This window comes from Alligator sinensis, unplaced genomic scaffold, assembly GCF_000455745.1.
Source record: "Alligator sinensis unplaced genomic scaffold, ASM45574v1 scaffold1412_1, whole genome shotgun sequence".
Lineage (NCBI taxonomy): Eukaryota > Metazoa > Chordata > Crocodylia > Alligatoridae > Alligator > Alligator sinensis.
In genome coordinates, this window is record NW_005843203.1 from 131,538 (window position 1) to 153,323 (window position 21,786).

General features: G+C 48.8%; 1 protein-coding gene across 1 annotated transcript in view; it reads right to left on the reverse strand.

The window, feature by feature from the left end:
• LOC102381203 overlaps positions 1 to 21,786 on the reverse strand; it is a 46,139-nt gene that overhangs the window by 912 nt on the left and 23,441 nt on the right. The window contains 7 exon segments of the mRNA XM_025194422.1: positions 1 to 84; positions 2,499 to 2,619; positions 3,138 to 3,227; positions 9,524 to 9,633; positions 15,604 to 15,752; positions 18,469 to 18,603; positions 21,127 to 21,219. The exon segment at positions 1 to 84 is cut by the window's left edge and continues 12 nt beyond it. Of these exon segments, the coding sequence (XP_025050207.1) occupies positions 1 to 84; positions 2,499 to 2,619; positions 3,138 to 3,227; positions 9,524 to 9,633; positions 15,604 to 15,752; positions 18,469 to 18,603; positions 21,127 to 21,219 (782 nt within the window).

Here is a 21,786-nt window from a genome sequence, read left to right on the forward strand (position 1 = left end):
CTGCAGGATGCTGTTAAATACGGCAACCAAGAAGGGCTTCAGCACGTGATCTCCAACCACCGTTAGCAGGCCCACCAGCAAGACCTGGGAGGAACAGAAGGACGTGGTCAGCAGCTTGCTTTGGCTGACTACATGCATCAGCCACTATATCTGGACATGCACACTAACTTCTAAGTTCAAAAAAAGTCTGTGCAGACCAGTTCACCCATGAGGACCCTTTTAATAGATCCATCAGACTTGACAGTATCTGGGATCAAAGGGTCAGCTGTGGGAGGGAGGAGAATGGCAACGTGGAGTACAATATGCTGAGAAGGTGGAGAGCAGCCAGGAGGGACCAAGAGATCGGGGGCCAAAAAGGAAAAGGTGGAAAAATCTCTACTGCTCCCCACCACAGAAAAATGCAGAGGCCAGAACCATTGAAAGCCACAGAAAAGTTGACTCTTTTCTAGGTGTTAAACAGCAGCGGTGAGGGCTGGAGTGAAACTTATCTTTCCAGTAAATCTTGGTTTTCAAACTTCTTGATTTATCAAAAGGGTCCTCATGGATGGACTAGTCTGCACAGACTCTGGTCCCTTGCGGGTGAGGGGAGGGAAGGGGAGAAGCAGGAGTTTTATAGTTACTGCGTTGTAAACTTTTTTTTATCAACGAGCCTCATAAAACTCCCTTTTTTTTCCCCTAAGTTAATTTTGGGTCATCCTGTCTCCCAAGTGGCTTGGCCAACAGCTTCCTGTACTGTTGCGATGGCTGGGGAAGACCTCCCTGTGGTACTTTTGGAAGTCACAAGAATTTCATAGAAATCACAGAGAAGTAGGGCTGGAGGGGGCCTCCAGAGGTCACATCTAGCCCAACCCCCTGCCAGAGGCAGGGGTCGCCCCCTCCCAAACCACCCCCACACCACCCATAATCTAAACTCTTTGTAAAACTAACATCAGCCCAGGTACAACACAAGATCATTTGTAACAAGCAAAGTCTCGTTGGAGAATTTCTTTGCCAATGACAAACTACAATTCTCTATTTCTATAACCACAGGGATCAAAATATCAGAACTTTCCTTTAAACATTGCTTTGGAAAATAAGGCTTCCTTGCAGACACGTTCACCTTTCTTAGGCAAGACGGGTCTTCCAATGAATCACTGTATTAGTTTGCACCCCCCACCAAATATGGATTGAAAATGAGCTGAATGCTGGAGGTCACTTCAGCTCATCCACACGCAGAACGGAGCCTACAGTGGAGGACTCCAGGATGAATCCTTTTCACCTTTACGTGCCCATGCGGCACTAACAGAGCTCCATAACTGCACCTTGCACTGAACATTCATCAGATAACAACGGCTACACAGCACTGGGACTTCCCTAACTGGGGGCAAAGGCCTACGCAAAGACCTGCATAGGCCCTCTGGTACGGAGAAAGGAGGCATAAGGAGCTATGGAGCACAGGACTGAGGCACACAGCCTCTGCATCAGACCATCCTGGACCTTCAATGCTGGAGGCTGCAAGGGAGAGGAACAATGGAAAAAAACCCCGGTCAGAGCTAGGGCACTCTCCCTTCCAGCCTCTGCTCTCTGCCCCGGTGTGACTCAAGAAACTGGGTGAGATGGACCCATGGTTTGACCCAGTCAATGGCAGTTCTTATGTTCTTATGCTTCCTCTCATCCAACTAGCCCAGGGGTGTCAAATGCATCTGGTCCAAAGCTGGACCAGGACCCTGTGGAGCACCTGTGGCACTGGATCCAGGGGTCCAGCCCATGCATGGTTTGGCCCCAGGACTCACTCACATGCAGTACACGGGGCCAATATGAAGCATATGCTGCCCATGGCACACGGGCCAGATCTGGTACCGGAGGCAGCACAGGGGGTCAGTCTGGGGCGCCGCATGCAGCCCGTACCTCAGACTTGCTGTGCTGTGTCTAACACTGGATACAGCCCATGCATGATGGGCAACACACACCCCGTGCTGACCCCCAGTGCTGCGTTCACAGTGAGCCCTGAGGCTGCCTGGTGGATCACCTTTAAGATGGGGAGTGCTCTGGGGATGAGAGCACTCTTCCAGGAAAGCAGGAGGTAGAGATTCAACCCCCGCCAGGTAGTGGGGCGCTAGAACCCAGGTCTCTCACTTCCTTAGCAAATGCCCTAATCACTAGGTTATTGTCCCACTTCTCCTCCCCCAAAGAGGTTTCCCTGTGACGACAGGTTCAGGACGTATCTGACGTTTTGTGTATTCTTGTCCCACCAGGCAGGCGGGGGTTGGGGTAGCACAGGTGCTAAGGCAAGTCTGAGGCCACAGCAGATGCGCTCATGGCACGGCCCAGTTGGATTCCAACAAATCTGTGAATCCTGGTAACTACATTAGTGCTACGTAGGCATGGGAAGGTGAGCTGGGACTTAGCCCTTCAGGTTCAGCCTTCTCAGACGGGTTAATGCCTCCAGAGAAACCAAACTCATACCCACCTGTACAAGTCTGCTCTACTGCCCCGAAAGCCAGGCTGGGCCCACTCACCTGAATGACCGACTTGCTGAGAAACCGGGCCAGCTCCACGAGGAAAAGGGTGACCGCATGAACAAGGATTCTCAGGAAGCCAAAGAACTCCCTCAGGTTTTCCTGAATCGCCTTCTCGGAGCTGCCAAACACCAAGAGGAAACAAAGGTTCAGAGGCTGGCAATGCAGTCAGGGACTCCGGGAAGGGATTTCCCTGGTGCTGGAATAATATAACAATGACCTTTTACCAAGGCCCCACCTAGGTGCACACAGAGATCTTTCTCTGGCTGGGGTGCTTACACCTACATCCGTCTTTAGCTGCTTGAATAAGTGGCTTGATGTTTAAGGTGAATACTCATCAATCAAGGAAGTCACCAGAAGTTGTGGGTATTCAGGACATCTGGAAAACAAGCCTGTTGATACAGGTGCCTAACTTCAGGTGAATCATTTGCTTCATGGTAAAACGCCCCTCACGAGCATCAAGGATTCTTTTGAATGAGGTGGGCAAGGAAGAAATATTCACGTTGCTTCTGCTTTCACTGGATTAAAGCAGTGCAATTTTCAAGGCGCCCGGTCACCATTACATTCATCGTAAGATAAATACAGAATTAGAAACAGCTACAGGCAAAGACTTTCCAGAGGACCGTGCATGCTGGTTACCTTTCTGCCAGCTTCATCGTATAGGCTCCCTCATGATCCCTTTTCAGCCGGTAGCAATGCCTATGTCCATAGTCGAAGGAGTACATGAGGCTGAAAGAACCAAAAAATAAGATGTTGATATCAAAAGTGTGCAGCTGGCTTTCACTAGAGCAGAGCAACTACGCTTAAAACACGGAGAACTTTCAGGCAACAGTTTTACTGGCGTAGTTACGTCTGCTAGGGGAGCACGAAAAGATGGCCCACCTTTGCTGAGAGAAGGATGCCAGTGAAACCGCTGGTGTGAGAGCAGCTACGCTGACAGAAGACGGTGGTTATTGGCCTAATCTTGGGTACAGAGGCTCCGGAGTGTGCACACAGCCTCAGAACAAGTACCACCACTCTCAGCAATGGCTATACTCTCTACATCTAGTAACCCCATGGGTAGCATGACAGCCCCTGTCTTTGCAATATAACTGTACTATATACTATAAGTATATAGTAATATAATGTACTATATACTATATACAATATGCTATAACCCAAAATAAAGATGACTGCAGACAATGTGATATTAGTAGAGCAGACCGCACCCTCTGCTGGCAAAACAGGAAAGTGCTCTCTTCTGGAAGGTCCCATGTCCGGGACAGGGTTTTTTGCCAAAATATCTTTTTGAAGAGCTTGAACAGAGAGTGCGGGTATCTGAAAGGCTGAAAAACCTAGGGCTATTTAGTTTGGAGAAGAGAAGATGGAGGGGGGACTTGCTAACAGTCTTCAGATATCTGAAGGGAGATCACAGGGAGAATGGAGACGGGTTTTTCTCTGTGGCTGCAGGGGACAGGACTAGGAGCAATGGCCTCAAGTTGCAGCACAGGAAATTTATGTTGAAGGTTAGCAGGAACTTTCCGACTCTGGGGGTGGTCAAGCACTGAGACAGGCTGCCGAGACAAGCTGTGGAGTCTCCACCCTTGGAGGTTTTCAAGAACAGGTTGGACAGATACTTGGCTAGGATGGTTTAATCACAGAATCACAGAAATCGAGGGTTGGAAAGGACCTCAGGAGGTCACATCTAGTACAACCCCCTGCTCCAAGCAGGCCCAGCCCCAACTACATCATCCCAGCCAAGGATGGAGACTCTACCACCTCTCCGGGTAACCTGTTCCTGTGCTTCACCGCCCTCCTGGTATCTAACCTAAACCTCCCTTGCTGCAACTTGAGACAGGGCTGATCTTGCCCTGAGCAGGGGGCTGGACTAAATGACCTTGTGAGGTCCCTTCAACCCAAATTTCCTATGATCTGCAAAGTGACTGTGAAAAACAGCGCAGTGGGTTCCACGCTCATTGCCTCACAGTGGCTCATGATCACTCAGGCAAGGGTCTTGGGCAAGAGGGCCAAATAACGAGCTAAAATGCTTCAAGTCCCTCCTGGAGGGATGTATCCAACATGTAGTGATGGGAAACTCCTCCACCCCAAGACCACTGACCTGTGGAGGCCCCACAAGGATCAATGCGGACAGCAGCTACGGTATGCCCTGGCAAGAATACACAACATTTGCAGCTATGGTACAGTCTCCTTTGGTTCAGAGTTCAGCACCACATTTTGCCATTTGTCTGCAGTTTAGGACTGTTCCTGGATTCCTTGCTGATACCACCTCTCACACGGCAGCATCTGCACGTACAGCTTCCTTCCTTATCTAAGAGACTCTGCCTCGTTCTAGTGGAGAGCAGCCTGTCCTTAGTGATTCGTGCTTCCGCTGCCTCTCAGCCAGGCGACAACATTGTGATGCTTCTAGGTGTGAAGGCTTCGGTGCTTAGGAAGCTCCAGCTGGTACAGAAAGCTGCAGGGTGTCTCTTCAGCAACTGCACCACCATGTGCATATCAAACCTGTCCTCTGCTCTTGACGGGAGCTTCCATGGGATTTCAGATCAAGTATGAGGTCTCTGCCTTTACTGTTGAAGTGCTCCCTGGCCAGGAGATGTAAAAAAGCCTGAAAAGCTTGGGTGGGAAGACTGTAACAGACAACTATGCTCCTCTGGCATGAGACCCTCCAAAATAGGGGGCATTTTTTTCTGCAGGAGGTGGAACCTTCTTGGGACCCGGTCCAAGACGGTGGAACGAAACTGCCCCTGGAGTTCAGAGCTGTGGAAGCACGCTCCATCTTCCGCCCAAAAAGCAAGGCACCTTTCTTTGACCTGCTTTCTCTAGCGTACGTAGAGAAACATGTATATTTATAACACAAAAACCCAAAACAACTCTACCAAAATAAGACTTTCCATTGCACATGTTTATCCCCTGGGGAAAAGATGAGAGAACGGGCACGTGACAGATACTGGTCACGCCACTTAATGAACTCCTGGAAGATGCTGATACATGGCAGACCCCGCATGGAGCAAAATGTGATCTGTTTACAAGTAAAGATATTTTCCCCTTCAGCTGTCAGCCGTGCAAAGTGCCCCTGGAATAAGAGTCACACTGGGCCCCTCCCACCAAAAATGCTATGGGCCAAATTGCATTCTCGGAGAGATCCATGCAACCCCCTTGGCTGCTTGCACCGTTACTGCTGATTGGCACACAGCAGACACTTCCGGAGCTGACACCTCAGAAGAAACAGATTCCAGCTCACTCTCCCCATGTCCACCAGCTCTACAGACCCCTCACTAATAAAAAGCATCACAACAAAGTGCAACCGGACTCTGAATACAACACGGGGGCAGAGCTGTTGCTTCATAATGTACCAGTTTCACAGGCACTTTTCAGAGCAGAACCACACTTGCGACCATTGTCTGTACTGGAAAGTATATTCATAGAATCACAGAAAATGAGGGCTGAAGGGACCTCGGGAGGTCACATCTAGTCCAACCCCCTGGTCCAAGCAGGACCAGCCCCAACTACATCATCCCAGCCAAGGCTTTGTCTACCCAGGTCTTCAAAACTTCCAAAGATGGAGACTCCACCACCTCTCTGGGTAATCTGTTCCAGTTTTTCACCACCCTCCTAGTGAGAAAATTTGTCCCAATAGCTACCCTAAACTTCCCTTGCTGCAACTTGAGCCCGTTGCTCCTTGTTCTGTCACCTGCTACTACTGAGAACAGTCCAGCTCCATCCTCTTTGCAACCCACCATTCAGGTAGCTGGAAGCTGCTGTTTAATCCCCACTCAGTCTTCTCTTCTCTAAACCAAATCAGCCCAGTTCCCTCAGCCTCTCTTCACCAGTCATGTCCCCCAGCCCCCAAACCATTTTCATTGCCCTCCGCTGGACTCTCTCCAATGTGTCCACACCCTTTCTGTAGTGGGGGGCGCACAGCTGGACACAGGACTCCAGATGTGGCCTCCCCCATGCTGAATAAAGGGGAAGAATCACTGCCCTCCATCTGCTGGCAGCGCTCCTGCCAATGCAGCTCAGGATGCCGTTAGCCTTCTTGGCACCAAGGGCACACTGCTGGCTTATATTACCCCACTGATCTCCTTCACTCCCCTCTTTCACACTGACTGCCATGATGCTTACAAAAAGCTGAACAACAGTTAGGTTGCTAATGTGCTAAGACCACTGGTCACTGTGTTGCTCACTACTTTTTCGGTGTTTCCTTGTATTCCCCAAGTTGGCCGGTGCCCATCTGCCGTCTCTTCTCCAATACTTAGAATCTAGGCTCCGTCGGGCACGGACTGTCGTCTTGCTCTCTGCTTGCACAGTGTCGAGCACAACATGGTCTGACCCGTGCTTGTGGCCCCTGGCACTATGACAATGGTTCTCAACCTCATTAGGCTCAGAGCCTCCCTCAGAAAATACCAGCTCTTCACTTTCACTTGTTTTTCGACTATGGAAAGATTGTGGAGCATTTCTTCTGTTGCAAAGAACTCAGAGAGGCCCAGCCGGGCACGATGTTTGTGATTCCCACTGGAAATCTGGGTTTATCAGGTGAATTGTGTTTATACATCTAACAGTGCTAACACTGCGTGTTAATGTGGTAATACAAAGCGTGGTAATTTGGCAACAGTGGCCACAAGCAACAAAGCCAGACTGAAGGCCCCGCTAATTCATAGATTCAAATGCGACAAGGAATGTCCTGGAGGTTCAGGCTTTGGCCTTCCCTCTTTCAGACACGGCTGCAGCTGCCTCTGCAATGGAGCACGCTCGCTGTTCAGCAGAGCACAGCAACAGCTTAAAAAAGCAGCACAACTCAGGGGCGGGAGGTGGCAACTGGGACTGCGGCTCTAGGCACTGCCTTTGTTGTGGGGGCACAAAAGCAACTGTTGCTGCAGCTGCAAACAACACAGCAGGAGCTGGCACTGTCCTGGGCATCACATGACTGCGCCGGGCATGGAGCTGCCCTGCTAAGTCTCTGGCTTAAAGCATCAGTTCGAACTACTACCGGCAAAGTTTTAAGTGAGTAAAGAGCCCTGCGAGTTGTGGGGAGAAGCTGGCCAGAACAGCAGGGTCCTCGTCCCTGCCACTGCTAAATGTTACCGGGGTGGATTCCAATCTGATGCTGAACTCCCTGGGTTCATCCTTTTCCAGTTGCTCCTTGCATCGTGCTGGTTGCTTTAGGGGGAGAAGGCCTGATAAGACAACTGAACAACCTTGTCTTGGCAGGTCAAGGCTGCGTGGAGAAGTATAAATGCCCCAGTGAGTTACTGGTGCCACGGCATTTCCCGGGACAAAGGGGCTGGGCCTGCAAACATATCAGGACTGGACCTTCTGGTCTTGTATCCGGACTTGTGACCAAAAGTGTGCTTATATGCAGGAGGGCTTCTGTGCATGCTGAAGCAGAGGCACCAAAACCACCTGGAGGAACATGGGCACAGAATTCACAACTCCCTGGAAGACACTGACTGAGCCCTGAAGGCCCCTGGGAAGGGATGAGGGAACTGAGGCAGGATCTTGCGTGAAGGCATCTGTTGTTTCTCTCTGGAGCTACGGTTCTCTTGTGCTTTCTGAGTGAAGCAAGCATGTGTGCATGTGCGTGCGGGGAGGGGTGGTATTTAGAAACTCTTTTGCAGTCTGAATGTTAACTGACTGCACGGGGATGTGGCTCCCAGAGAAAGAAACATGAAACCACAGGCTCCATGGCGTTTGGGGCATCCAGGGAGAGTGCATTAGCTATCCTGATGCTTTGGGAGAACCAGCATCAGTCTCAGGGCCCAGGCGTTGGGTTGTCCTGAACACCCCTCACCCCTTTTTTGCTGTGCTGGGTTCCTCCTCAGAGATCCTCTGATCCCAGAAACAGTTCAGTCTGAATCACAAGGATTAGCATGCAGGAGAAGGCGGATGACGAGGGACAGTTTCAAGGGAGTTGAGATGCACCGGCCAGTAATCCCACCCCATGCTAACAAGGTGACCCCAGAAAAGAACAATGATGACGGGTCATGACGCAGTTTCCCTGCACCCTGCTCAACTGGCCAAGGGACCGTTGTCTCAGAGACATGGGTGGGAATACAGAGACTAGAACCTGAACGGTATAAAACTGGGGGTCTGGAACCTGCCACCACCATGAGGATGGATTGTGAGGGGTGAAGTCCTCACGACCCGGTACCGAGCATGTCTGTGCATTCTTTGCTGGATGGAGCTGCTCTTGATAATGTTGCTGGATTGCTAATATCCCAATAAATCAGGGCATCATTTGGAGGAACCTGCTTTGGCTTCTCTCATACTTCTCTGGATAAAATAAAAGCCCCTAGAGGCATCCTGGGTGTAATACAAACCACTGTTCAGCAGCATTTTTCAGTGCAGGGCTCAAATGGCCCAGCTAGAGTCTGAGGAGGGCAGCGCTGGGACCTGATTGTTGCCGCCACCACTGCTTCTCCCTGCCACCTGGCTGTGGTGCAGCGCTAGCAAGGTCCCCAGCACCAAATGCTGCCAAACACCACCACAGCCCTGGATCCAGCCTGCGGGTTGCACGTTGCTGATTGGTGGCCTAGCAATTGGGCTGTGAGACCTCCACTGTGAAAGGATCCAAAATTGGGTCTGTGCCCGGGGTGCGTGCCTGGAGACCCAGAGGCAGAAACACAGTGCTTAAACCCTGTCCAGCTCCAGCAAATGGGGAGCGCATAGGACCTGGTATTTGGTTTTATACAGCAGCCTGGTAAGGGTCCTGGAGTGGAGAACCCATGTGGGGCTACAGCACAGTGTATAGTCAGGACCTTTGCTATGTAGCCTCAGAAAGACAGAGCCCCTAGCAGCACAGTGGTCCCCCATCCCTGTCCTTTGTTTAGGTAGGAAGGACTTTGTTTCATTAGCTATTCTGACTCCTCTGACCTTGCTTTTATTGTGTGATACAAGATCTCATCCCAGCCCACTGGGGAATGCGTGCTAGATGCCCCACTGCCAGGATTCAGGAATCAAAGGGAACATGGAAGGGGTACGGTGTGCTCGGGCTCTCTGGGGGCCAGCGGAGAAACAGGAATTGCACTTACTGGTCATCTCTCTCCTCTGTTACAGTCCTCACGTCAACACCGTCCCCCTGGGAACAATCAAGCTTTCTGTACAATGGCTCTGTCGTAAACCCATAGCTAATCCAACCGAGCTGCCAAAGAGAAGGTGCAGTTGACATAAACTACATCAAACCATCTCCACTTTCTAAAACACTAGGAGTGTTCTTAACATTGTTACTGGAAGAGAAATGCTTTTTGGATGACTCATCAGCTGGTTAAACTCATGCTATTTTTGCTGAGTAAGACACTTGGGCTATATGTGGATTTTTGTAGGGTCATGAAAAAATAGATTTCAGCTGTCCCCTCTAGAAGGTAGGGCAGATGCAACAGCTTGGTGGCTGGCGATGGTAAGAAATTAATGCAGACTCCCTAGAAACTCAGTCTCCAGAAGTAAAATCCTCCTTCACTGATGGAGAAAGACTGCTTATTTTTTGGGAAAGTGCTGGACTCTCCATCTGTTTAATGTCTTCAAGGATGGCTTTGTGCTACCTTATACCACGGAAGAACATGCGTGACATTCTTGTTCAGTGCATGACTGGCTAAAGTGCCCATCACTGTAGCAACAGGGCAATGGGTCTGAGCCTGGCTCCCAAACTGATTATGGGTGCCTGTACACACCATAGGTTTTAATCCTCATTAAATTAAATAGGACTATAAAATTTAAACTTGTTTATTTTGGAGCATCGCATCAGTGTTCGCACATACTAGGCTTTTCAATGAATTAAGCTTTGGAGTGTTGTGTCAGTGTTTGCATGCATTAGGTTTTCAAACTAATTAAGACCAGTCTCCGGCCCTCACTGCAGGAGAGTGGGACAGTCCAGCGCTGCCCCCCCACCCCCAGCCTGGGGCTCCCCACCCCATACTCCATGCCCCATGCCCATGCTTGTGCTGCAGAGAACTGGCAAACTGCACAAGAAAAAAAAAAGCGGAAGCAATTCAAAACAGAAAGAAATTTAAAGGGGTGAACTACAAAAAAGTTGCAACCATCTGGTAGACAAAGAAGCTCATTACACATCTTTGAGTGTCTTTGTGTTTGCACACAACCAATCCATGAACGGGATGCTTTAATTCCCAGTGAGCCAAACTAAATTATGTCCAAGGAGTTTTACTTTAACGCACAAGAAGGACTTTTAAAGCATCCGGAAATCCTGCTCGTGCAAACAGACACGCAGTTGCAGCGCACAAAAGGGCAAAAATCATGGCGTGCACAAAGGCCCATGGCTCTAGGAGTTATGCCCAAGTGTTGATCCTCTTCTAACCTGGACATACCCTGCTAGAGACTGTTCCTAAATCATCACCCTCCTGCAGCAGCACTGGATGTGAAACTGTGTTGGCAGAGCTGTGCTGGGACAGCTAGCACAGAGCTGGCTCATATTAGGCTTCACTAAGCCTGGGCACTTAGTTCCTCATTTCCATAAGACACGGGGTTTTTTTTCCATTCTGTTTGCACTTAAACTGTCAGACCCAAGGATTGGATGGATTTTATTTTAAAGCTGGGCTTAAGGAGCAGAGACCCCATAAGTCTGCACCTGGTGGAGGAGGCTGAGTCAGGGGCATAAAAAAGATTGGAGCATAAGACTGGAAGGAAATGCCCAAGCCATCAAATCCTCTGCAATCTGCCTCTGCAATCACAGGCAACATAACAGACATCCAGTCACAAGAATACCCACTCCAGCCCTGGCACAAAGCACCTCTAGCTCCCTAATAACAAATTAGGACCTTTTGGAGGAGAGAACCAAAAGTCATAAGAACTAGTGCGATGCAGCAAGAGGGCAAGAGAGATCAAAGGCAACAACTATGTCTTGGGCTACTGCAATGGCAGGGAGCTTGTTATGCCCACATGGCCTAAGAAAGGAACCCTGTCCTGCAGCACACAAGAAAGCAAAAAATCCCAGTTGTGCTAAAAAAGCTGACCCCAGATCTAATGACTGGTTTGACCCTGAGTCTGTGAGTAAGACCCACCAGCCAGACACCTGAGAGGTTCTTCAGTACCAGTCGAAGCACAGTGCATCCTGCCCAATCTGGCCACAGCTAAAGATAAGAATCTGCAGTGCTTCAGAGGGAGGTTGGGAGACAAAGTAATACTACATTCACAGGAAGAAAGAAATTCTTCCTTGGCCCTACAGGAGGCCAGCAGAAACCCTGAAGCATTAGATTAACTGATTAACTGTATTGTAATTAAAGACAACATAAACACCGTGCAACAAGTACTGTAAGCACATTAAAAGCTGAAGAGGAAGGAGGATAAAGAAAGGAAGGAAATCCAGTCCAGATGGGACTGTTACAACTACCTGGTCTGTCTTTCCTGACATGCACAACCAACCTGTAGACTTCTCTGTCACCTGAATTACAGCACGTCCTTGAAAAGAACCTGAGGTATAAAGCAGCTAACTCCAGGCAAAAAACACTCCAGCACTCAACCTCCACCTGCTGCCCAGACGTTGCATCTCACTGTGAGCCGCTTTCCTCATCTCCAGACTGCGCCAGCAGATCCCGCCCTTCATCATCAGCAGGGCTGAGAACCTCCACCCCGCCAGACTGCTCCCTCACATCTAAGTGACGCTACACAGTGATCAAGTCTTCTGTTGACCCCAGTGCAGAGGTTATCAATGGGCTGGACGCCTTAAATCTCAAATCACGAGATTTAACTACTAACCCCAGAATTGTGCCCATCATGTTGCTCCTTTCGTGAACTTACCAAGATCCGTTTTAACAAGTTTGCGTGCTTTGCCCTCACAACCTTGCTCATCAGGTCATCATAGAACTTGGCTCCTCTGACGGCTACAAGCCTTCTTCTAACTCCGAGTCTGAAGATATTTGTTGTTATAAGTCCTTTGGCTTAAATATTTATTCTTCCTCCCTGGTGCTTACTCCTTGAATGCACGTATGAAAGAGTAATCGCATTCCTTCCCCTGCCTTCATTTCACTATGCTAAACAAGCCAAGATCTTTTCGTCTCTCCTTATAAAACAGGAGGATTAGAAGAATAGAGAACGCTAATAGACCTTCTTTGCACTTATTCCAGTTTAAATTCACCTTTTTTTTGGCCAGAGGTGACCACCATTGTACAAGGATCCCAAAAGAGCTCCTACCAATGCTCTGTACCATGGTATTAACAGCTCCCTGCCTCTGCAAACAGATCCCTTGCTTAATGCATCCTAGAAATGCCTTAGGCTTTGTCACAGCTGTGTTTGGATCCAGTGCGTTATGTACTGCTTGAAGTCCACCTCTTGGGACTAAACTGAGTACAGCACAGTTTCATCTATCACTTAGCTCTGCACAATGAAATTGGATTGCTCAAGTCTGAACCCCAGGATGACACGGGGAAAGGAATCTGAATATTGTGAAATTACTCTGGGAAGTATAGGACAAAAGTCCTTGAAAAAGAGATTGGTCCCCCATCCTCTGCAGCTTGCTGATCAGAACTTGGACAGGACTTCTAGGCAAAGTCAGTTGGATGAGAGAAAGCTGAAAGAAAACATTGCAGTTTTCAAAAAGCAGCTGATTCCAGGTGAATTTGGCAAGGACCAGGCCGGTAATCCCCTGCGCAGGAAGCTTTAGGTAGAAGATGCCTCTCTTTAAGGCCATAGAGAGCTAGACAGGGTGTGCACTCTAACTTCAGACAAAGGAAAAGGCAATTGAGTGGTTAAACTTCTTCCTAAGGAGAAGTATATTGACTGACAAACATTTCCGGAAGCCAGAAGCATTTCAAAATCCCCCTCAGATGCTATAGTCATACCTCTCCACTTCATTCTTTTAGAACAGAGGACCTGTGTGGAAAGCAACATCCTGGTTTGGATTAATTATGAGTAAAAAAGAAGAAATCTGTGGAATAGTCAGCACAAAAATAAGCTGAACCTCCCCGAAGGTTTTCTAGTAGGGAGGCACTTTTATATTGGGTTTACAGCTAAGCTTCAGTGAGCATGGAACAATTCAGAGATATAAACTGAATACGAACTGAATTCGGTTCATATACGCTGAAGACGAGCCAAGAGTGTGCCCTTGCTGCAAAGGCTAATGGCATACTGGGCTGCAATAGTAGGAGCGTTTCCAGCTAATCGAGAGAAGAGATTCTTCCCCTCTATTCGGCAGTGGTGAGTCCACATCTGGAGTCCTGTGTCCAGTTTTGGGTCCCCCACTACAGAAAGGATGTGGCCAAGTTGGACAGAGTCCACTGCAGGGCAACAAAAATGGTTTGGAGGACTGGGGGACAGGACTGGTGAGGAGAGGCTGAGGGAACTGGGCTTTTTTTAGTCTGAAGAGGAGAAGATTGAGGGGGATTGAATAGCAGCCTTCACCTCCCTGCAAGGGGGCTGCAAAGAGGATGGAGCTGGGCTGTTCACAGTTGCGGGCAGATGACAGGACAAGGAGCAATGGGCTCATGTTGCAGCAAGGGGAGCTTAGGTTAGATATTAAGGAAAACTCTCTAACTAAGAGGGTAGTAAAGCAGTAACTAGAACAGGTTACCTGCAGAGGTGGTGGAAACTCCATTCTTGGAGGTTTTTAAGACCCAGCTAGACAAGACCTTGGCTGGGATAATCTAACGGGCTGGTCCTGCTTTGAGCAGGGGGTTGGACTAGATGCAACCTCCTGAGGTCCCTTCCAACCCTCATTTTCTATGATTCTGATTTTCAGGCCCAATCTGGCATGTGGGACCAGCCCAGCACATGGCCCCAGGTCCGCATACAGCCCCAGCTCTAGACCCAGTGCATATACCCTATGCCAGATCACACCCATAGCCCTGGCCCCAGCCCTTGCTCTGCCCCTCTATGCAGCACCACATCATCTGGCCTGCAGCGCTTGTAAATTTGGCAGCGGGGAAGTGGTGGCAGTTAATACTGCCACCACTTCCCTGCTGCCAAATTTCTGAAGCTGTGGGGAGCCCTGTGGGCTGGATGAGAGGGCTCTGTGGGCCGTATCTGGCCCATGAGCCAGAGGCTGAGTCACTGAGGTTTTCTACGATTCTATACGGGAGTTCCTGGATGAAACCCTACAGCCTCTGTCATACACAGGATCACACAAGGTGATCTAATGGTCCCTAAAGAAAAACTGTGAAGGAACAACGCCCCATTCATGGATCTCAGAGTCATTTGAGGCATGGAGTTCTGCTCAAGATGAACTTGAGCCTGCTCAGTAACCGGTGGCCTAAAGGAAGGAAGGGACAGAGCATGGCGCCCAGTAGGTTAGGTGGTGGTAAGCAAACTGTGGCCTTCCTTCACACCCTCACCTTCATCACCCTCCATCTTTCTGAGTCCCTTTTCGGCTGGGGTGTTGCAGACTGAGCACTTGCTCTCGTGGCCAATTTCGGCATCATGTGCCCATCTGATCGCAGCTGAGTTGACACCAAACACACCCAACTTGAGTTTCTGTCACAGTTCTCTGCAGAGCAGCAGAGTGCGTCCATCCCGGGGATTCACATACAAGAGCAAAACAGGAACAGCTGATCAAAAGCTGGTAAGAATAATAACTAAAAGATCCAAAACAGCTCGCAAAGATTGTGAACAGTCCGCACTAGATGCAAGCTGCCTTCTGAGTGGAGTTATGGGATTCTAGAGGCTGTGACTAGATAAAGGCTCCACCATTGGGCTGCAATGCTGTTGAGGCCTGGAAAACGCTTTGCTGCTGTGACAGGTATAGCTCGGCAGGCCGCCTACAGTTTAAACACCACACCAAGAACCACTGGGCTCTACATAATGAACTGGCACAATCTTGTTGGGATCGGAATGACCACGGCCTAAAAGCAGACACCACAGCCTGTTAGAATTGCCATTAGCAGGGGCCGTATGTGTGCACCACTACAGGTAATGTGTGTACTCCAGGAAGGTAAGCAGATGTGCATGTGTGTATGTAGCACTGGCCAGACTTTGATGCTGAGAGAGCAGAAGACCGTGTGTCCTGTAGTGGATAAGCACAGCAGGGCACCAGGAAAAAAACTGTCCCATGCATATATAAGAAAATGGGGTCATGGAGCCCTTGGGCTGTGTTCTTGACTGGAAACAGCCACGTGGAGACACACCAGGCCTCATACAGCCTGCGCACAGGAAGGCACCCAAGGTCCGTTACCTCTTTCAGTTCCTCTTCGCACTCCACTTCGGAGCCCTCAGGCCACTTCCTTCCTGCTCCTCCCCGCAGAAGGGGAGAGTTCCTCTTCTCAAACCCCAAGCAGTTCTCGTTTCCTCCGCCACTTGGGAAGCCGTGGGACTGGCTCAGCTCTGTGGAGGATTCAAGACAAATGCTCAAATAGAAGGAAAAGAGAGGCGCCTCAGATGTCTGGACCTGGGAGGGAGGCCTCACAGTGGGCATTGTTCTCTTTTTTGGGAGAAACACAGAAAAGCAGTGGAGACATGTCAGCATCTTCCACAGCCTGGGTTAGGAATCAGGTGCAGAGAGCCACCAGTTCAGAGAACAGCAGCATCTCCCAGGCACCCACCACCGTGCTTCTGGATGTCACCGCCATCTGTCAGATGCTGTCTGTGGACACAGGTTGCTTGAAACCACATCCTGATTGGCTGCTTAGACTGGTGTGCTGTCACACTGTAAAGGACTCACCAGCTGCAGACAGCTCAGAGTGTCATTAGCTAAAGCACCTGCCCTGACCTGAACACAGGGGACAAATAGCAATCCTTCAGGTACTAACAACGCACTCCTTGCTCCAACCTTTCTGCTCCCATTTTTTCACCCAAGCTTCTAACCATCCAACTCCCTTTGCTCTGCTTACACACACTGCTTCCTATGCCTGGAGCTCCTGAGGTCTTGGGAATCTATTCACAGATTTCATAGACATCAGGGCTGGAAGGCACCTCGGAAGATCACTGAGTCCAGGCCCCCGCCCGAAGGGCAGGAAGTCAGCTGGGGTCATAGGATCCCAGCAAGATAAACATCCAATTTTCTCCTGAAGGTGTTCAATGTGGGTGCTTGAACCACCTCCGATGGCAGGCTATTCCAGACCTTGGGGGCTCGGACAGTGAAGAAATTGTTCCTTATGTCCAGCCTGAAACAGTCTTGCAGGAGTTTATAACCATTAGACCTTGTCATCCCTTGGGGCGCTCTGGTGAACAGACGTTCCCCCAGATCCTAGTGGACACCCTTAACAAACTTATAGGTGACCATCAGATTGCCCCTGAGCCTGCACTTTTCCAGGCTGAAGAGCCTCATAGCTCTCAGCCTCTCATCATAAGGTCTGTTTTCCTGACCTCTGATCATGCGCGTGGCTCTTCTCTGCACTCTCTCAAGCTTCTCCACATCCTTTTTGAATTGTGGAGCCCAAAACTGGACGCAGTACTCCAGCTGCAGCCTCACCAAGGCCAAGTACAACGGGAGAATGACATCCCACATAAGGAATTATCCTGAGGAACAGTTCTCGAAAAACATCGGCTCAGTGGGCAGCGGTGACCAAAAAACCAATAAAAATTGGGTGTCATAAAGAAGAAAACAAAATGGAGAACATCAAAGTGATATTACAGAAATCCAAGGTGGACCCCCTTCTTGGATGCTCTATTCAGTTCTGGTCCCCTCATCTCAAAAAGGAGGAAGTCACATTGGAAAAGGTACAAAGGCAACCAAAATGATCCTAGGCATGGAGAAGCTGCCAGACCAACAGGACAGGCAAAAAAAAAAGACTCGGGCTCTTCCATTTGGAAAGGAGAAGGCAAAAGGCAAGGGATATGGTAAAGGGCTATGAAACTGTGAAGGGTGTGGACCCTGTGAACAGGGAATTGTTTCTCACCAAGTCCCAGAATACTAAAACTAGAATAGGAGACAGGTTTAAAACTTACAAGAAAAAGTCTTTTTTTTTGCAATGCATAGTTAATTTATGGAATTTACTGCCATAGAAGGTGCCAGAGGCAGACAGCATAACCAGGTTCAAAAAAGGGATGAGAGAAATTCATGGATGACAGATTTTCATAGATTTCATAGACGTTTGGGCTGGAAGGGACCTTGGAAGATCATTGAGTCCAGCCCCCCACCCGAAGGGCAGGAAGTCAGCTGGGGTCATAGGATCTATGACAGGTTGTTGAACAGAACTGTTGATGATGTGTCCTCTGGCAACTCTACACCAGTAACAGTAGATGCCAAGGAGGATAATGAATAGGGAACAGATCACTCTAGATATATCCGATTCAGCGCTCTCCCTCTAAAGCATCCAGTCCTGCCCCTGGGAGAGACAGAATACTGGGTTAGAAGGACCACTGGTCCCACCTAGTATAGCACTGCTTATGTTCTTCTGTTCTGAGCATTCATTTCTCCTGACAAAATCAGCCCAAAATGTGCTGTCACACACTGTATACAGAGCTCCTTGCCATAGAGAAAGGACAGAGGTAGGCTGTAACCAGTATAAAGAGGATTCCTTATTGAGGCTGCCAAACATGGACCTACCCTGTGCTTCTCCCTGCTCCTCTAGTGTCCAAACTGACTGACATCATTCATGCTACCTGGTGTTCCCAAACAGCATCTCCCTAAATCCCTCTCAGGCAACAGTCTGCTGATTGCTACAGCATCAAAAACCCCTCGAGTTGCTTGCAGCATCTCAGGGGTGAACTGTTTTGTCTGTAAGCTCCACGAGACAGACCAGGCACTGAGATAATGTTTCTCAGCATGTCAGTGTGTAAGACACTCCTCCAGCTCACAGCAATGTACCACGTGCTGGGCAAACCCATAGACAGGCATGGCCCTTGCTTATGACTGAGGATGCTTTGCACTTTAGTCAGCATCATCATTCTCCTCTCATTACTGATCCAGGGCAGCGAGGCACAGAGCAGGGCAGTGCCCTGTTACAACTCCTGCAGTCAGCCACTGAGTCATGAGCTGCCTGCAGGGGTCCTGGCTTCCAGGCCCTCTGCTGTACAAATCACAAAGGGCCAAAGCCAGCGGGAAACACAGTGTTCTCCCCTTCAATGACTGCATCTAAAGGCTGCTATGCTATGTTACCTTCTGTCTGCGTGCTCTTGCTGAGGTGCTGCAGGTGGCTCTGTGTTTTGGCTTCAGGCTGTGCCTTCAAGTTGTTCTGCTCCTGTGTGGTTTCAGTGGGTGTTACAGCCGACTTAGGGGATGGCGGTGGATCTCCTGGTGGAGAGTAAAGAGTACAGGCTCTCTTTTAGCAGTGGAGGCAATAGACAGACATCATGGATACACATGGAAGGCTGAGACCTACTTGAGTGAATCCACTACTGCGGGAGTGAAATAGGTGTCCAAAAAAAAAGAGTTAGCACAAGCTGAACCAAAGACCAGCTGGTGCAGCTCCTACCAAACCAGGATACGGTCCCCACACAGAAGGAGGGGTTGGACAGTGAACCAACCGCCTCTGGTTGTTAGGCGATTGTCTGAATATCGGCCAGTGTGAGCTGCAGCAGATTGCTCTTCCTTCCAGAATCAGAAGACACCTGCCATTCCTCTCTTACTGGGAGTCTTTCTTCTCTACATGTCACAGGTACTTTTAGAAGTGTGTTTCCATCTCTATCCACTGCTCCTTGGAAGCTGCCTGGAGAAGTTCTACAAATCTAGATCTTACATAGCTGCTTCCTTCATCTCACATCCTCCAGTCCCTCTATCAGTCTTTCTGTACTTCTCTGAATTGCTTCCAACTGGTCTGTGAGCCTCTCTGGAACTGTGAGTTGCCGCTCAGAGCACTACAAAGGGCTGGGGATCTCTCTAGTGTGCCTGAGCTATAGACCCTAAAGGGCACTAACAACATTCATGAATTAACTCACATATCTTCCCTGACTCCTCTTCAGCGCTGACTCATTCACCGATGCATGTCCCTTTCTATTTGTCTTACCCAAAAAAAGTCCCCAGCCCACACACAATGCAATTTGGTTCTCTGTTTCAAATCTGGTTTCCTGTCTCAGGTGACTAGCTGCTTACCCATGAAAGACAGATGGGGAAGGGTCACTATGCTGTCGTTTGGAAAGTGAGATGCAACTAGAAAACTCAGAGGGTACTGCATTGTATTTGCCATTTTGCAACCTACCCATTCATATTTCTAAAAGGTTCTCGTGGTGAGACAGGAGGCAACAGGCAGCCAGTATCCATCCACCCAAAACTCGTGAGTCCAGTGGATCTCAGAGAAGGCAGGAATACTCATTCTCCCTCTCCTCCAAATGGCCATATTTACATCTGACGGATATCAGGCACATTTCAGAGAAAGAATCATAGGGAAAGCCTCCAATGAAGGAGATCCCACAGCTTCCCTGGGAAGTCTCTTCTATTGCCTTGCTGCTCTGACAGTAAAGAAGGCTTTCTTCAGATCTAATCTAAATCTACTTTGCTGTAATTTAAAGCTACTGCTTTGTATCCTGCCCTCTGTGGTAAAGGAGAACCATCCCTTCTTATGGTAATCTTTCAAATATTTGAAGACTGCTCTCACATCCCTGACACATTTTCTCCAAGCTGGACACACCTATTTTCTCCACCTCTCCCGTACGGCTTGCCTCTCAACTTCTCTACATCTTTCTTAAAACATGAACCCCAGAGCTGCACATAATACTCTAGAGGAGTATTGCCAGCGCTATAGCCAATGCTAAGTGCAGCTGTTCTATCACCTCCAGTGTCTTTACCCAAATATTTCTGCTGATGCAACCACAAATTTCATTTGGGTTTTTTTTGCAACTGCTGACATCCCAAGATGCTTCTCACCAAAACTGGCAAGTTTTTTGGGTGAATCTGATATCTTTTATTAGACCAACTTAAATAGCTGGAAAACAATTTTTAAGCAAGCTTTTGGGTTCAAAAACCCTTCATCAGGCTGAGGAAGTTTCAGCAGTCAGTGTGGGCTCTTCCTGGATGGAATGAAATGTAAAGAAGCCTTCTTTTCTTTTCCTTCCATCCAGGAAAGGCATGCACCGACTGCTGAAACTTCCTCAGCCTGATGAAGGGTTTTTGAACCCAAAAGCTTGCTTAAAAATTGTTTTCCAACTATTTAAGTTGGTCTAATAAAAGATATCAGATTCACCCAAAGAACCTGGTCTGCCTATGTCCTTAGACCAACACGGCTACAACCTACAGCCCTCTCACCAAAGCTGCAACCCAGCCAGCTACCCATCATTTTGTACTGGTGCTTTTGATTATTCTTTCTTCTGCACTGGACTTCATTCTGTTTTCTCTAGCCCAGCCTTCCAATCTGATGTAGTGATGCTTGTTGAACATTGCATGTCCTCGGCTCTAAACACACTCCCCTTGCTCCAGAATGGTTTTAATGACAGCAGTGGGCTAACTTGAGCTCAGAGGTTCAGTGGGCAGATCTACATGAGACACTACTGCACAGTGGTTACTGCGCATTTATTTAGTACTCGTATAATCAAGTACTAAATAAATGTGCAATAACTGGAGTATTATTCAGCTATTGTGCAGTCAATGCCTCATGTAGATGTGCCCAGTTAGTCTCTAATTTGGACATGCTTCGGCAGCAGGGGCCACCAAAACAGCTGCAGTACTTTCAATCCAGAATGTGGTAAACCCTGCAAGACAAGGGGAAGGGCCTAGTAGAAGGACTTTGAGGAGAACTGCCTGTTAGGTGACTGGGAAGGTCTAGGAAAGCATCAGTGTTTGATCTGGTTTTCTTGGTTTTTTTATTTAGTTATTTGTTTTTACCTTGAGCATATTCTGCCAAGCTGGTGTGGTAAACACAAGCCCTAGGGTTCTTCAGAGCCTGCTCAGGTGATTTAACATCTCTGGAGTCTAGATCTAAGACATTAAAAAAGAAACAAACAACTGCTATGAGAAAATAATACTTGAAAAAAATGCTGACCCCAAATTCCTGTCCTGTGATGATGGAGTGATGGCTCTGAGCAGAGCAGGATCTGAAGGACGCGGGACATCTACATCCGGAAGTCATTCCAACCCTGGCCTGTCCCCGTGAACAACTCTTTTAAAGCCCCTTCGTTCCAGCCTGCAGCTCTTGGGCTGTTCTAGTGCTATCTAGAATCAGAGACAATGAGGGTGGGAAGGGACCTCAGGAGGTCACATCTAGTCCACCCCCCTGCTCAGAGCAGGCCCAGCCTTAACTAGATCATCCCAGCCAAGGCTTTGTCTAGCTGGCCTTAAAAACCTCCAAGGACAGAGATCCCAGCACCTCTCTGGGTAACCTCTTCCAGCGCTTCACCACTCTCCTAGTGAGAGAGTTTTTCCTAATATTCAACCTAAACCTCCCTTGCTTGCAACCTCACTTTCCTCTCTGAATCCCAACGCTCCTCATTACAAATCTGCTATTTTACTGCTGAGATTGGTTTGGAGCATCCAACCCTGCCAGTC